General features: G+C 38.5%; 2 protein-coding genes across 2 annotated transcripts; one reads left to right on the forward strand and one right to left on the reverse strand.

The window, feature by feature from the left end:
* Window positions 1–9735: 9735 nt before the first annotated feature.
* Window positions 9736–11919, forward strand: LOC127128248 (heat shock 70 kDa protein 4). Its single transcript, XM_051057472.1, has 2 exons — window positions 9736–10119; window positions 10263–11919. Exons 1-2 carry the CDS (start codon window positions 9897–9899, stop codon window positions 11894–11896), a joined length of 1857 nt encoding a protein of 618 aa, XP_050913429.1. The 5' UTR covers window positions 9736–9896; the 3' UTR covers window positions 11897–11919.
* Window positions 11920–12692: 773 nt separating this feature from the next.
* On the reverse strand, window positions 12693–15137 carry LOC127131720 (uncharacterized). Its single transcript, XM_051060639.1, has 2 exons — window positions 14710–15137; window positions 12693–12756 (listed from the first exon to the last, which is right to left on the reverse strand). The coding sequence occupies exons 1-2, from the start codon at window positions 15135–15137 to the stop codon at window positions 12693–12695; spliced, it is 492 nt and encodes a 163-aa protein (XP_050916596.1).
* Between the last annotated feature and the right edge of the window lie 2974 nt (window positions 15138–18111).

Below are 18111 nucleotides of genomic sequence, written 5' to 3' on the forward strand. Positions count from 1 at the left end.
TAGTCCTTTGCAGCATACAAGTTTAATCGTCTAACTGGCGAACAAGAGCAATACACGCCCGACTGGCGTAGTGGAAGATGTCCTTGTCCAAGTTAACGATTTAATTTTTCCTGCATATTTTTACATTCTGGACATGAAAGGAGAGACTAAGACAAGCAGAGCTCCCATCATTTTAGGCAGACCGTTCATGAAAACGGTGAAGACAAAAATTGATGTTGACGATGGAACCATGTCCATGGAATTTGGTGACATTGTCGCAAAATTTAACATTTTCGATGCCATGAAACACCCCTTGGAAGAGAATTCCATTTTTCATATGGAATTGATATCTGAGCTGGTTGAGGACACTTGTTCTGATTTATTTTCACTTGATTTTCCATCTTTATCTGGTTTCGATGATATTTACTCATGTGTTGATTGTACTGACACTAACCTTTGTGTTATGTGTGCTGAGATTGATGCTACCTTGCAGCCTGATACATTTCCTACAGGTGAAGTTGTTGCCGATGAATTTGTTTTTGCAGTTGATGCTCTTGACATCCCGGCTGCCCCAAGCATTCCATCCATCGAGAAACCCCCGTCTTTAGAGTTGAAACAGCTCCCTGAAAACCTGAAATACGCTTATTTAGAGACTAATGAAAAACTCCCTGTTATTATCTCTTGCAACCTTGATTTCGATTAGGAAGATAAGCTTTTGCAGGTTTTAAAGAAGCACAAGAAGGCAATCGGGTGGACATTAGCCGACCTCCCAACTATTAGTTCGTCGATGTGCAGGTTGTACCTAAGAAATCAGGACTCACAGTGGTAAAAAATGAAAAGAATGAACTTGTTCCCATTAGAGTTCAAAATAGCTGGAGAGTTTGTATTGATTACAGGAGATTGAACCAGGCTACGAGAAAGGATCACTTTCCTTTATCGTTCATTGACCAAATGCTTGAACGACTTGCTGGTAAATCACATTACTGTTTTCTTGATGGTTTTTCATGTTACTTTCAGATTCATATTGCACCGGAAGATCAAGAGAATACCACTTTTACTTGTCCCTTCGGTACTTTTGCTTACAGGAGGATGCCTTTTGGTCTTTGCAATGCTCCTGGCACTTTCCAGCGATGCATGATTAGCATTTTTTCTGATTTCATTAAAAATTGCATGGAAGTCTTTATGGACGATTTCACTGTCTATGGTTCCTCTTTTGATGCATGCTTGAGCAGTTTAAGCTTGATTTTAGAAAGATGCATCGAAACTGATCTCGTTTTAAATTATGAAAAATGCCACTTTATGGTTGATCAGGGAATTGTATTGGGTCACATAATTTCAGAAAAAGGAATTTCTGTTGACCCTACTAAAATAGATGTGATTTCTACACTGCCTTACCCTTCTTGCGTTCGCGAGATTCGTTCTTTTCTTGGTCATGCATGTTTTTATAGGCGTTTCATCAAGGATTTCAGCAAGATAGCTCTCCCGCTGTTAAACTTGTTAAAGAATGATGTCACTTTCAACTTTGATGACAAATGCAAACAAGCGTTTGACTTCTTGAAGAAAGCATTGACCTCCGCTCTCATAATCCAGCCACCGGACTAAACCCTCCCTTTTGAGATTATGTGTGATACGTCTAATTATGTTGTTGGGGTTGTCCTTGCATAAAGGGTTGACAGGGCTGCCCATGTTGTTTACTATGCTTCTAGAACTTTAGATTCTGCACAGTCAAATTACACTACCACTGAAAAAGAACTGCTAGCTATTGTTTTTGCTCTTGATAAATTCAGATCATATTTGCTAGGTTCCAAGGTTGTTGTTTTTACTGACCATGCAGCATTAAAGTACTTGTTGAAGAAGTCGGATGCAAAACCAAGATTGATTCAGTGGATGCTGTTGCTCCAAGAATTTAATGTAGAGATTAAAGACAAAAGTGAAGCTGAGAACTTAGTGGCTGACCACTTGAGCTGGATAGAGAGAGATGCAGATCCTTTTCCTATTTAGGATGACTTTCTCGATGAGCAGCTTTTTCTTTTGCATGGGATTACACCTTGGTTTGCTGACATTGTTAATTTTCTTATTGCTGGTGTTTTTCCTACAGGTGCATCTAGATCACAAATTCACAAACTCAAGAGTGATGCCAAATATTATGTTTGGGATGATCCATATCTTTGGAAGTTTGGTAGTGATCAGGTAATTAGGAGATGTGTCCCCGGCTATGAGATTGAATCCATTTTGAAATTTTCTCATGCATCTCAAGTCGGTGGACACTTTGGTCCGCAAAGGACTGCAAGAAAAGTCCTTGATTCAGGTTTCTATTGGCCAACTATTTTTAAGGATGCTTATGAGACTTACCGCACTTGTAAAGAGTGCCAGATAGCAGGTAAAAACATCACTCGCAAGAGTGAAATGCCTCAGCAGCCTATGCTTTTCTGTGAGGTATTTGATGTATGAGGAATCGACTTCATGGGTCCCTTTCCTGTATCATTTGGTTTCCTTTACATTTTGCTTGCTGTTGATTATGTTTCAAAGTGGGTGGAAGCTATCCCCACTAGGACTAATGATTCTAGAGTTGTTATAGATTTTGTCAGGTCTAATATCTTTTGCAGGTTTGAAATACCATGAGCTATCATAAGTGACCAAGGTACTCATTTCTGTAACCGCGTCATGGAAGCTTTGCTCCGGAAGTATGGAGTTGTGCACAGAGTCTCTACTGCATATCACCCACAAACTAATGGGCAAGCTGAGATCTCAAACAAGGAGATCAAACAGGTTTTAGAGAAAATGGTGCAGCCAAATAGGAAGGACTGGAGCCGTCGTCTAGAAGACGCACTTTGGGCCCAAAGAACAGCTTCCAAGACACCCATTGGGATGTCTCCCTATCGAATTGTTTTTGGTAAGGCATGTCATCTTCCTGTTGAGATAGAACACCGTGCTTATTGGGCGGTGAAAAGTTGTAATTTGGAGATGCAACAAGCAGGTATTGAAAGAAAACTCCAATTACAACAGTTGGAAGAGCTTAGACTAGAGGCTTATGAAAGCTCTGGGATTTATAAAGAGAAAACTAAGCACTTCCATGATAAAATGATTTCTAGGAAGGAATTTTCTGTGGGCCAACGGGTTTTACTGTTTAACTCCTGCCTTAAGCTTATGGTTGGGAAACTTTGATCCAAATGGATTGGCCCTTTTGTTATTACTAATGTTTTCCCTTATGGTGCAGTAGAAATAAAAAGTGCAGGTACTAACAAGACTTTCAAAGTCAATGGGCAACACTTGAAGCTATTCCATGAAAGTTCAATGACTAAAGATGTCAGCATAGAGGAGCTTTCTTTGGAAGCACCTAACTACCCTGCAACTTAATCATGGAGTCTTTCTTTCCTTCTCTCTACTTTATTAGTAATATCTTTTCATTGAGGGCAATGTTTATTTTAAATGTGGGGGAGGGAAATCGTTTGGTTAGTTTGTTTTCCTTGTTTTTGTTAGTGTTTTGTTTGTTTTCAGTCATAAAAAAATAAAAAAATGCATCTTCTTGAAAGTTTTAGGCTATAGACTGACTAACTTGAGATTAGTTTGTGGAGACTTGGGAAAAATTCACAAGATCGGTATCGTCTTAAAATCGTAAGTCTCCTGCATATGGAAATTGATTCGAATTCTTATTATGTTTTAGCCTTAAATTCTCATTCTCTGATAGCTCTTGAGTAGTTTATTTCAGCAGTCAACACCATCTCACACACACTCTACGCATGGAAGCCGATGAATATAAGTGAGTGTTCCAAAAAAAAGAGAAAGAAAAGGGAATCAACCTTCTATGTTTGGTGACCCTCACCCGATCACTTAACCCAACGGATGTAGAACCTTCAAAAAAAATTGAAAATAAGACTCGTTGTCAGTTGGTTCAGCGGTTTCTGGTGCTGAACTTGGTAGGGCGGATTACGGTCCGATCCCCCGCAACTACAACTAAGTAAGCAAAGGGTTATGCCACGTAAGTACTAGAATCCCGTGCAAAAAGGATCAGAGTCACTAAACGGTCGCCTTGCTATGGGTGTGTGGAGATAACAGGCTTAATGTGATTGCGCCTGAATGAAAAAGAGCAAAAAGAAGGATGAGTAAATTAGGCTTTAACATGATAACATGATTCGAGTTGATTTGTGTATTCAGGAGGTTTATGACTGCACAATTGTGGATTAGTGTTCCTACGATATCCTTAGTGTGCAAGATTAGTACCTATCGATGCAAACATAACCGAAGAAGACTTGTAGCCTAGGATGAGTAACTAATGATGTGTTTGTGTTTTCTTTGTTTTATTTTAAATTTTGCTCGGAGTGCAAAAGTTCAAGTGTTGGGGAATTTGATCAGTGCATTTTGATGCACATTCTTCTATATTTATACTTATGCATTTCCATGTTTTAGTTTGGTTATTTTTCCCTTTTAATATGTTTTTATAATTTATCTTATTTTTACACTTATTTGTTTTTCGCAGTTTATTTTCAGCATTAGCAATTTGCACGAATAAATTCATAACTGGAGCTAGGAGTATCGAATAGAGGCGTGTTACCAGTCGTTGGAAAGATAAGAGAAATATCTACGACTTTCATGAAGAAGTCAGAAGCTAATTCGGACTGTAGCATGGTTGAAAAATCCGTTGAAGACTTCAGCACTAGATTTGTATTTTGTGTTGGGTTATTTAGTTTGGGTCTGGGTTACGTTTTGACCAAATTAGGTTTATTCTACTTTTCCTATAACCTAAGCAGCCGAAAATAGTACAGGGGATCACTATTCACGAAAATTTGAAAGCTTGTACGAATTCCATGGAGAACTAACCCCTCTGATTCGATCTGCCGTAATTCAGGTTCCAAAACTTGAGATTATTATAATGTTAATTTTAGTTTAATTCCTTTCAATGATATTTTGTGTTCTTGTATGCTTAATTCGATTGCATGAAATATATTGATTCAATTTGGTTGATTGTATGATCCTAACATGGGCACGTCACGTTTGCTTAATTCGTTTTTGTATCTGATCAATCATGTTTGCTTAATCCATGAAAACTTATCCCGTTTGCTTAATTCGGACAATAGGAACATACATCTCACAAACTTCACCGTGCTTGTCATTGAGTTTGTATCCAAATAGGAACAGACAATCTGCTTAGGGTATTAAAATTATATTAATCGATGATAGTAGGAACTAAATCGGTAGATTGAATTATTTCATAATCACTTATTTCATAACAGCTTATTTCAAGAATTGCTTTTAATAATCACTTTTTCTTAATCGAACACCAAACCAAACACCCCCCTTAATTCGATTTACCTTTGGATAATAATAATCAAGAATCCCTGTGAGAACGATATCCGAGTTAAAATTGTCGCCTTACTACGTTTTTGAAAAACACTCATTTTGACCCGCGCGACAGCGGATCACTCGTGCCATAGGGCTCAACGCAGAGCTTGCAACACTAGAGCCTCTCCTGCCATGATCCCTTGATCTCACTGCCGTTAGACATATGCACCTTGTAAGAATCACACGTGATGGGAGATTTGATTTAATGATTAATAATGTTGTTGTTCCGAATATTATTTTACCATGCCCTAACTGCACTGATGTGCAAAACAGGGATAATTGGTTGTATGACCTGGATACCAATCCTGGAGTTGAGTCGGCGCCCACGGATATTCCTATGAATGTCGTTGCTGGTGGTGACACCGATGGTGAGTATGGTCAGAGAGAGCACATCTCTCCCATCTGTAACTCACCCCATCTCCGTTCTTCACATGGTCATATGCCACATGCACACATTGTACCCAATTTTTCTAACACTTTTGCATGTATTTCCTCAAGAAGCGGGCAATATAAAGAGTTGTTTCAGGAGTTGCGCAGTCGAAGATCTTATGATAATGAACGTGATAGCCTATTTTACGCCATGTATCAACAACAACAAGATATGATGGATACATGCACATATGCAAGCATCACAAGGTCAAACTAATATTCATATGCAAGTGATGCGAGAAACCCAAGCAAATATGGCATTGCAGATGGAGCGCCAACAAGAAGCACAACATCAACATATTATGAACAACTTGAACGTTATGCATGAAAACCAAGTGTCCATGCTAGGGAAGATGCACACCATGCAAGAGTAGTTTCAACAAATTCAAATATCTCAAAATACCTGACGCTGAAGCAGGAGTGGTCAGTGAAGACATGAACATCAAGAGCATGAGCATAGAGGAGTTGGCAGTGGTGGCACACAGTAGCATTTTTTTTACAGGTTCTATTTTTCCTTTTTCCACCTTTTATCAAAACATTGAGGACAATGTTTGGTTTATGTGTGGGGGAGAAACTTTACTGCTTTCATTTTATCGCTTTCTAGTTCGATTTACCATTTCTTTAAGTTTATTCCATGTTGTTAGGATTTTATCTGTTTCTAGTTTAATTGTATTTTTGAGTCATTGCATGGGATTTCGAGTCTTTATGCATGGTTTTATGTTGTTTATTAGTTCTCCCATTTTCCCGAGCCATACCTAAAACTTTGAATTTTTTGACTTAGAAACACAGTGCATCTTTTGAAAGTTTTAGGCTACAAATGAAATTAAGATTAGATTGTGGAGATTGGGAAAACTCTACAAGATCGATATCATTCCAACGCCTTAAGTCTCCCAATTATGGAGACCGGTTTGATTACTTATTGTGTCGTAGCCTTGAATTTTCACCCCTTAGTAGTCCTTAAGTAGTTTATTTAGTAGTCAACACCATCCTAAGCACACACTACGTGTGAAGCTGATGCAAATAAGTGAATGATCCTAGGCTTAAAAAAAAGGTAAAAGAATAAAATTAAATAAAAAGGAGTGTTGCTTCTAAGTTAGGTGATCCTCACCCGATCATTTAGCCTAACGGTACAAATTCTTTTATTTGTTGACACTTAAGACAATATGCAAGAAAAAAATATAATGATGATGAGATCATAATCACTAACAAGATATCCTACTATGAGTGTGTAAAAATAACGGGCTTAGTGTGATTGCGCTAGAATGAAAGAGGAAGAAAAGGGGATGAGTGAGTTAGGTTTAAGCATGATGACATGATTCAAATTGGTTTGTATAGGAGTGAGGCTTATGACCGCACAATTGCGGAATTATGTTCTTACAACATTCTTAGTGTGCAAGCTAGTACCTATCAACACAAATCTTAGTCGAGCAGAGTTTGTAGTCTAGAATGAGTATCTGTATGCTATTGTTTTTCATGAGTCTTAATACTATATGCTGCAAAATTTTCAAAGTCTTTTTCATATGTGTAGCAGTTTTGCTTAAGGACAAGCAAATGTTTAACTATGGGGAGTTTGATAACACTAAAATACATAGTTTATTTTGACTCGATTTGCATGTGTGTTAGTGCCATTGTACCATATTTTGTAGTGTTATGCTGGTAGTTTGTGTATGTTTCAGGTACTTTACAGATGGAAGTCAATGCACGAAGAAACCAGACAAAAATGACACAAAATCGGAGAAAATATGACAAAAATACACTATTGGCAACCTCCATGGCGCCTGACATGGTACTAGCCGTGACTAGGCAGTCATGGGGTCTACCAGAGAGATACAAGAAGCAAACGAGATGGAGTCAAAGGCCCACGGCGTCCGCCACAGGTGCCATGGCGCCCACCACACATTATCAGCTAGTCACGGTCTTAAAATTTCACTTGTGGCGACCGCAACAGTGCATGGCGCCCGTCATGCACTTCGTGTCCTGAAAAATAGCAACATAAAATGCTCAGTCTTCACCCATTCCACCATATTTTCCTCACACGACTTCCACACGTTTTGACCTTACTTTATGCACTTGTAACACTATAAATATGTAGTTTTATTAGATTTTCGTGATCCAAGATATATCACAGTTTTGTGCAAGTTCAGAGTTTAAGTAGAAATTCACCATTGTAAAGTAGTAGCTTTATCACATCGAGGAGCTACTACACCTTAGTGTTTTTAGGTTGTTGTTGTATGCTTGGATTAAACAATCTTGACGTCATTTGAAGTTTAATTCCATTTATTTACAACTTTACGTTTTAGGTTCATTTAAATTACAATTGCTTCACTTTTCAGCTTTTATTTAAAGTTTTTTATGACTCCCGCCTTATCATTTTTTTACAATTATTGTTGCTATGCCTTATTACTTTATTTCCATTGTTATTTTTCTAAATTATTGTTTTAATTCATCTGAAATCCTTGCTATCATTTAAAGTATTTATCATGTCTTTCTTTGAGTCGAACATTTGTGATTGCATGTTTATTCTCGTAACCATGTCCGACTAAATTCATAGAGTACAAATGTGAGGGTCATCGTTCCGACGAGACTCGGTAAATTAATTTTGCGTATAATTTCAAGTTTTAATTTGTTTTTCTGATTCTGATTTTTAGTTTTAAAATAAAAAAGGTTTTGTATGAAAGCGAAAACACTCAGGTACTAGTCAACAACACGAGTGTGAGACTCATGCCAAAACGTAAATATTGGATTTAATTTTCTAAAAACAGTGACAACGCTTTAGTGATTAATTAGGATTTATTGGTTTTCAAAAATTGTTTCCAAATTATAAACTGAGTGAGCGACAACTAAGCATTTACGGTTTTTAAACATAATACGAGCTGCGTAAAAGTGAGCAGTGTTTTTAAGTTTATATTTTCCTCCGAAAAAATATTTTAAGAACCAAAACAAAACGATAAAGAATGTATTGAGTCTTAGAGGTGCAACGGAAATTACATCCGGTCTCGCTTTCATCATATTCTTACTAGCCAACTTTTATTTTCTTGTTCTAAATTTTCTTCTCACAGAACAAATAAAATTCTATTAGTCTTAAATTTACATAGCAACGGTAGATAGCGGTTAAGTTGACTAAAAATTCTCTATGGGTTCTAAATCTTTTCTATTACTTTGATAAAGTCTCAGCACTTGCGAATAAGCTACCACACAGGAAGCACATTAGCGAACATATCTCTTCCAGGAGAAACTTGTTTCTCCGCCTTCGAGAATCCTTTTTCAAAAGTGTTTAGAATATGGTGAACAAACCTATCCTCACCTCCCTTGCTCGACTCCTCCCCCTTTTGGTATCTTGGACTATCTGAGTAATCTCTCCCTCGGGGATTAGACTCGCCTAATCCCCAGGCCGAGATAGTCTTAACGTATTTCTTCAAGTGTCCCTCTTGAATGAGGCACTCTATCTCCTTTTTGCTCTAAGCTCATTCTAAAATGCTCATACAAACATCTCTTGGTTCAAATGACCCCCCTTGATCGTCGTCTCGTCAACGCAAATGAGGTACTCCTTCAAAGATTTAGAGGAACTTTGGCGAATATTGAATAGACTAATAGTTATCATCTTCCCATTCCTAGTCGCAGCGTATTGATAGACTAACATCTTCACTAAATCCTGATACAGAGAGATGGGGAAATCCATATACCACCTAAGAGTTGTATATATAAAGGTGTCAGATAGAAATTTGCATTTGAAAGAGTCAGGTGCACAAATAATAAACATTTGAGTGTTGATTGAGACGACATGTTCAAATGGCCGGCTTAAATTTTTTTGGGACGGACGTCTCCCCTATCTCATCTAATAAGCAGTATTAAGATTTTTCTTAAAGAATTTTTTGTTAATATCTATATAAATGAAAAAGTATTTATGTACATTAATCTATACTTGCCTTGTATATCTACATGTATCTACTAAAATTTTCACTAGTTTCCATAAAGAAAACTGCACAATTCAATGACACGTTTTATTGGAACAACAATAACAGTCGTAGGTTCCCATAGGAAGGCGTAAATACATGTAGAATTTGAAAACACAAGATAGTATTACTATTAGTATCTCTTTATCTTCTGAAGAGTGAATTTGAAAACATTATTCCTTCTCTTGAAACAGAATGGCTAAAAAATATGAGGGACCTGCTATTGGAATTGATCTTGGCACAACCTATTCATGTGTTGCTGTATGGCAAGATCAAAACAATAGAGCAGAGATCATACACAATGATCAAGGAAACAGAACCACTCCTTCTTTTGTTGCTTTTACTAATGAACAAAGGTTGATTGGTGAATCTGCTAAAAATCAGGCTGCTTCAAACCCAACCAACACTGTTTTTGGTAATTTACCTTTTTTTTTATCTTCCTCCATTATACACACACTATTTTACCTTTTTATCTTTCTCCATTGTTTATGCAGTACACTATTTTTTAGTTATTTTTCTGCTCAGCTTTCATGAGAACAAAACAAACTCTTATTGTTGCAGATGCAAAGAGGTTGATTGGAAGGAAATATAGTGACTCCGTTATTCAGAATGACATACAATTGTGGCCATTTAAGGTTGTTGCTGGAAATGATGACAAACCTGAGATCATTGTTAAGTATAAGGGTGAAGAAAAACGTCTTTGTGCAGAGGAAATATCGTCTATGATTCTTATGAAGATGTGTGAGATTGCAGAGAAATTTTTGGAGTCACCTGTCAAGAATGCAGTTGTTACAGTGCCGGCTTATTTCAATGACTCTCAGCGGAAAGCAACAAAAGATGCTGGTGCGATTGCTGGACTCAATGTAATGCGGATAATCAATGAACCTACTGCTGCTGCCCTTGCATATGGACTTCAAAAACGAGCAAATAATGTTGGAAGACGAAATGTGTTCATCTTTGATCTCGGTGGTGGCACTTTTGACGTGTCTCTCCTCACACTCGAAGATGATAGCTTTGATGTGAAAGCCACTGCCGGAGATACGCACCTTGGAGGAGAGGACTTTGATAATAGAATGGTTAACCACTTAGTGAAGGAGTTTAAAAGGAAGAATAAAATGGACATAAGTGGGAACTCGAGGGCCCTAAGGAGGTTGAGAACTGCTTGTGAGAGGGCTAAAAGAACGTTGTCATTTGATACTGAGGCTACTATTGACATTGATGCATTGTATGATGGAGTTGACTTCCATTCTATAATCACTAGGGCGAAATTTGAACAACTCAACATGGATCTGTTTGAAAAGTGTTTGGATATAGTCAAGAGTTGTCTTGCTGATGCTAAGATGGCTAAAGGTAGTGTTGATGATGTTGTACTTGTTGGTGGATCTTCTAGGATTCCCAAAGTGCAGCAGCTATTGAAGGACTTTTTTAAGGAGAAGGATCTGTGCAGTAGCATCAACCCGGACGAGGCTGTTGCTTATGGAGCAGCGGTTCAGGCTGCTTTACTTTGTGAAGGTATTAAGAATGTTCCAAACTTGGTATTGCAAGATGTTACACCTTTGTCACTTGGTAAAGCAATAGATGGAGATGTCATGAATGTTGTGATTCCTAGAAACACCTCCATTCCTACTAAGAAGACAAGAAAGTATAGTACACTTGAAGATAACCAACCTTATGTCTCAATTATGGTTTATGAGGGTGAGAGAATGGTTGCGAGTGAGAACAACTTGCTTGGTTTGTTTCATCTCTCAGTCCGCCATGCACCTCGTGGCCTTCCTATCCATGTATGCTTTTCTATCGATGCTGATGGTATATTAAACGTGTCTGCAGAAGAAAAAACAAGTGGTAATAAGAAAGATATTACAATAACCAATGAAAATGGAAGACTGTCAAGCAAAGAAATAGAGAGAATGATAGTGGAAGCTGAGCACTTCAAGTCCGAAGATATGAAGCATGTGAAGAAGGCTAGAGCAATGCGTGCTTTGGATGCTTATCTTTATAACATGAAGAAAGTAATGAAGGATAATAGTGTAACTTCCAAGCTCACTGCTGTTGACAAAGTGAAGATCAGTTCTGCAATGATAAAGGGAGAAGAATTGATTGATGACAATGAACAAGAAACATTTGTGTTTGTGGACGTTCTTAGGGAGCTTGAGAGCATCTTTGAATCAGCTATGAAAAAGATCAACAAAGATTAATCTGTTGAAGAAGTGACTCTGATTCTTAATGATCATTTTTATTTATTTTATTTCATTTCTGTTTGTATGAATTTCATGTATAATGTTTGACCCGTTTGTTTTGTTTGTTTTCTGCTGAATGGTTCTGTTTCTAGAGAGCATCGGTGATTTTCAAAATTATGGACTTTATTAAACATTGACTACTCGGTCATCTAATTTAATTTCTTATTTATAGTATTTTAAGGAGAATATTAGACACACTAATTCTAAATCGTTTCTAACTCAAAATTTCAAGAGTATTTTAAAAAATATTACAACCATAAGAAATATCTAGACGCTCCAAACACTACAAATTTTTTCAAGAAATATTACCTAAATTACTTAAGCCTAAAGTAACTAAGCCCAAAAATCAAAATCAAAATAATAAGGTTAGACTCAAATCAAGTTTAATATTTCAACGTCCCCTTAAATTTGATTTGTATTTCACGAAAGTTTTCAACTTGAGTGTCTTGGTGAAAATGTCGGTAGCTTGATCTTTAGACATCACATACTTCAACTTCATCTCATTCTCCTCGATGCATTCTCTTATGAAGTGGTAACGAGTGTCGATGTGCTTACTTCTTTCATGAAAGACAAGATTCTTTGTCAAAGTAAATGCTGATTTATTGTCAACGCATATTTCCCTAGGATCTTCTTGTGGCATTTTTTACTCTTTCAACAAGTTCCTTAGCCAAATTGCATGACAAACGAGGGATGTGTCGTCGACATACTCAACTTCACAAGTTGACAGTGTGACTATTGGTTGTTTCTTTGACATTCAAGTGAAAGCAGTATCTCCCATAAAGAACACAAAATCAGTAATACTCTTTCTTTCATCTAACCTGAAATGATTAAATTTCCAAAACCAATTCGACTTTTCAAGAATCAATTCGGATCGTCCAACTCAACTTGAACTTCTAAAATTAATTCGAAAAAGAGCGAAATGATTTCTAAAACCAAGTTTATTTTCAAAGATCAAATCTAACCTCAAAATCAACTTAAACTTAAAAAGTTAATTTGAAGTTGAAATCAATATGAAGTTAGAATTAATCAGAACAATTATTATGACACGATGACAAGATGATGACTGCATATGCAATGGACTGGTGAATCCAACTGACGCGACTTGTAAATTGGATTGAACCATGCTTGTTCAAATGAAATGAATAGATGAGGATGATATGAAAATGTATGGGGTTAGTGACCTATATGATTATGTGAAGGGTAGGGCAAATTTTGGGGTATGACAACCGCCCATTCGGGTTTTCAGTCTACCGAGAAACCCATTTTTGCATAAGTCGTCATTTCGGGTTTTCAACTTATCGAACTTTCTCCTTTTTTTCAAGCGTAGTATTTTTTAACTGCATTCGCATTCATCGGGGATTGAAGATCTTCACCATCCATAGTGCCAGAATTAAGGCTCCTCCAGAGAAGACCTTTCTCACAACATATATGCCTTCATAGTTTGACGTCCATTTACCCCTTGGGTCAATATGGATTGGAAGAATATTTTTTAATACGAGGTCTCCGGCCTTTAGGCTAAGGGGAAAAACCTTTTTGTCATGTGCCCTATTTATTCATTTTTGATAGAGTTGGTTGTGGTAGATGGCTGCCAAACGCTTCTCATCAATGAGGTTTAGTTGGTTAAATTGGGCTTGTATCCACTCAGCTTCATCAAGCTTAACGTCGGTCAAAATCTTTAAGGAATGAATCTCTACTTCGACCGAAAAGACTGCATTCATGCCATACAGAAGGGAGAAAGGAGTTTCCCCAATGGAAGTGTGTACTGAAGTATGATAACCACATAACGTGAACGAGAGCATTTTGTGCCAATCTTTGTAGGTTTCCACCATCTCTTGCACGATCTTCTTGATGTTTTTGTTAGTTGCCTCAACAACGTCGTTCATCTTAGGCCTATAAGGCGATAATTTATGGTGGTCGATCTTGAAATTTTGGCATAGCTCTTTCATCATTTTATTATTGAGGTTAAATCCATTATCAGTAATGATCTGTTGGGGACCCTATAATGGCAGATGATTTCTTTCTTGAGGAATCGAGTCACCACTTGCCTGGTAACGTTGGCGTACGAGGCTGCTTCTATCCATTTTGTGAAGTAGTCAATGGCTATAAGGATGAAGTGGTGTCCATTCGAGGCAGTTGGCTCTATACGTCCGATCATGTCAATTCCCCACATATAAGGCGATGAGTTATGGTGGTCGATCTTGAAATTTTGGCATAGCTCTTTCATCATTTTATTATTGAGGTTAGATCCATTATCAGTAATGATCTTGCTGGGGACCCTATAACGGCAGATGATTTCGTTCCTGAGGAATTGAGTCACCACTTGCCTGGTAACGTTGGCGTACGAGGCTGCTTCTACCCATTTTGTGAAGTAGTCAATGGCTACAAGGATGAAGTGGTGTCCATTCGAGGCAGTTGGCTCTATACGTCCGATCATGTCAATTCCCCACATGGAGAAAGGCCAAGGTGATGTTAGGATATTGGGCGGCGTTGGTGACACATGGATCTTATCGGCGTAGATCTGGCACTTGTGGCATGTTTTGACGTGGCGATAACAGTCAACCTCTATAGTCATCCAATAGTAGTCGGTCCTTAAGATTTTGTTTACCATAGTGTTCCCACTCGCATGCATCCCAAAGGATCCTTCGTGAATTTCCATTATAATCTGGTTTGCTTCTTGCTTGTTCACACATCTAAGCAGAACCGAATCATAATTTCTCTTGTATAATACCCCTCCAGTTAAGAAGAATTTGGATGATAGTTTCCGAAGATACTTCTTGTCGGTGATGGATGCGTCCATATGGCACTCTTGGTTGTCTAAGAATTTCATGATGTCGTAGAACCAAGGATGACTGTCGGCTTCGTCTTCTGCTGCTAGACAGTAAGCAGGCTCGTCCAAGTAGTTGAGATGAAAGGACGTCGCTTCATTCTTCCACTTAACTTTAAACATGGACGCCAAAGTTGCCAAGGCGTCAACTAGTTGATTCTCTTCTCTATGGATGTGGTGGAATGTAATCTCATCGAAGTAGGGGACTAGTTTCAAGACATGCTCTTTGTAAGGAAAGAGCTTATGATCTCTAGTATCCCTATCTTCTTTGACTTGGTTGATTACCAAGATTGAATCTCCATAGACTTCCAATATTTTGATTCTAAGATCGATAGCAGCTTCAATACCAAAGATACAAGCCTCGTATTCGGCCATATTTTTTGTACATTCAAAACACAACCTTGCGGTGAATGAGAGGTGGAAATTAGTTGAAGAAGTGATTACTGCCCCAATGCCATTGTCATGAGCGTTAGAAGCTCCATCAAAAACCAATATCCATCGGGATCCAAGCCCGGGGCCTTCCTCGGGACCGGGGATGTTGCAATCCCTAATCAACATGATGTCTTCATCGGAGAATTCAAAACGCGTAGACTAATAGTCCTCCAAGGGATGTTGTGCAAGATAATCGGACAATACACTCCCTTTTATGGCCTTTTGAGTGACATGTTGGATGTCGTACTCGGTTAAAGTCATTTACCATCGAGTTACTCTACCGGTTAGAGTCGGCTTCTCAAAGTTGTATTTGACAGAATCCATATTAGATATCAACAGTGTCATATGAGTGAGCATGTATTGTCTTAAACGTTTGGCAGCCCATACTAGTGTGCAACAAGTCTTTTCAAGCATCAAATGTCTACTCTCGCAATCGGTGAACTTCTTTCTCAAGTAGTATATTGCATGTTCTTTTCTACCAGTCTCGTCATGTTGGCCGAGTACACACCCCATAGATCCTTTGAGGATGGTGAGATACATGATTAATGGTCTACCAGGTATATGAGGCATCAACACGGGGGGCTCTTGCAAGTACTCCTTTATTTTCTCAAATGTGCCTCGGCAATCATCGTTCCAAATGATGGCTTGATCCTTTTGAAGAAGTTTGAAGATTGGATCACATGTGGTAGTGAGGTGAGATATGAACCTATCAATGTATTTCAATCTACCTAGGAATCCTCAAACTTCCTTCTCAGTTTTGCATGCATACATAGCTTGTATGGCCTTCACTTTCTCGGGATCTACCTCAATGCCACGTTGGCTAACGATAAAACCTAGCAATTTGCCGGAGCTTACCCCAAATGTTCACTTGTTGGGATTAAGCCTCAATTTGAACTTCCTCGGCCTCTCAAACAGCTTTTCTAGATTGGCAAGGTGTTCCTCTTCGGTTTGAGACTTGGCTATCATGTCGTCGACGTAGACCTCAATCTCGTTATGGATCATATCATGAAAGAGAGTGACCATGGCTCGTTGGTATGTGGCGCAAGCATTCTTCAATCCAAAAGGCATCACCTTGTAGCAGAAGGTGCCCCATGGTGTTATGAAAGTGGTTTTCTCCATATCTTCTTGAGCCATACGGATCTGGTTATAACCGGAGAAATGATCCATAAAAGAGAAAATAAAGAACTGACCAGTATTGTCTACTAGCACATTAATGTGTGGTAGTGGAAAGTCATCTTTGGGACTTGCTCTATTTACATCCCTATAATTTACGCACATTTTCACTTTTCCATCCTTCTTAGGTACAGGTACAATGTTGGCAATCCATTAAGGATAATTAGAGACCGCTAGGAAGTCAGCGTTGAGTTGTTCTTGTACCTCCTCCTTGATTTTCATAGCCATATCGGAACAGGTCCTTCGTAGCTTTTTCTTTACTGGAGGGCATTCTTCTTTAAGAGGTAGGTGGTGTACCACAATGTCAGTATCAAGGTCGTGCATGTCTTGGTATGACCATGCAAACACATCTTTGTACTCCTTCAAGAGCTCGGTCAATTTTTCCTTCACCTCGTCTTGTAGAGCAGAGCCGACTCGGACTTCTTTCGCTTCCTCGTCCGTCCCAAGGTTAATCACTTCCAGTGATTCTTCGTGCATCTGGATGACTTTTTCCTCTTGCTTGAGCAGCCTTGCCAATTCTTCGAGGAGTTCGGCCTCTTCCTCACACTCTTCATCGGCTTGATTAATCGGGTTGTCAAAGTCTTATGAGACCGTAACAGAATTGTCATTGGTGGTTATCGAGGGCGATCTAAACGATTTAAGGTCCACGCTTTTTTGATATGAAAGAGAGGATGATTTGAAAAGAATTTTTTAAGAAAATTGCCATTTTGAAAAAGGTGAGATAAATAAATGAAAGACAAAGATCTCAAAATTGATTGCGAACATTAACCTTTTTCATTAATGATTAGTAAGGAAATTTGATGAGGCCCTACAAATGATTCCCCCATGCCTTGGGCTTGACATGGATTCTTTTGATAAAAATAAAGGGAAACAACATTGGGAATTACATTTTAATCAGGGTCACTTTAGGTATTTCAATCTCGGTCCATTTGGTGGCACCCTTTCCATCAGTCTTTGTGAAGATCAATCCAGCATCTTCTTCTTCGTCTTCTTCCACGGCATATATACGGTTGTCATCAAGGTAACCATCACTTGATAAGTTTTCAGATAGCGAGAGCACTGATCCCTATAGCTATCGGTGCGTGCTTCTTCAAATTCTGGGAGTTATATCCCAAACCGGTATAGTCCTTGTTGGCAGGCAGTTCAAGCATTCTTCCCCCTTATTGGGGGTGTTCATCTTTTATGATTGTCAGGGCATCCTTAAGAGAGTCCATTGGAGATTCGGCATCTTTTGGTTCATCCCTTGATGGGCTAACCATTTCAACATTGATAACTTCAAATGATTGGAACAAGATTTCCCTCATCTCCCCTTCTCCTTCAACATAACGGAAAGATGTGAGGTAACTTACCATAATGTCCTCCTCACCCTCGACAATGACCAATTTATCGTCAGCCAAGAATTTCAATCTTTGGTGGAGTGTTGAAGTGACTGCACCAACTGAGTGGATCCAAGGCCTTCCAAGCAGACAAATGTAGGCTGGATAGATGTCCATTACGAAGAAAGGGATAAGGAAAGTATGGGGACTAATCTTCATAGGCAAATTCACCTCACTGATTACAGTCCTCCTAGTCCCATCAAATGCTCTTACTATAAGCTCACTCGGTTTCATTACGAGTCCTTCAACAGTTAGCTTAGCAAAGGAGCTCTTAGGAATCACATTGAGGGAAGACCCAGTGTCTACCAAAACTCTTGATAGGACTGTGTCCACACACTCAATAGAAATGTGGAGAGCCTTGTTATGAT

The sequence above is a fragment of the Lathyrus oleraceus genome, chromosome 3, assembly GCF_024323335.1.
Source record: "Lathyrus oleraceus cultivar Zhongwan6 chromosome 3, CAAS_Psat_ZW6_1.0, whole genome shotgun sequence".
Lineage (NCBI taxonomy): Eukaryota > Viridiplantae > Streptophyta > Magnoliopsida > Fabales > Fabaceae > Lathyrus > Lathyrus oleraceus.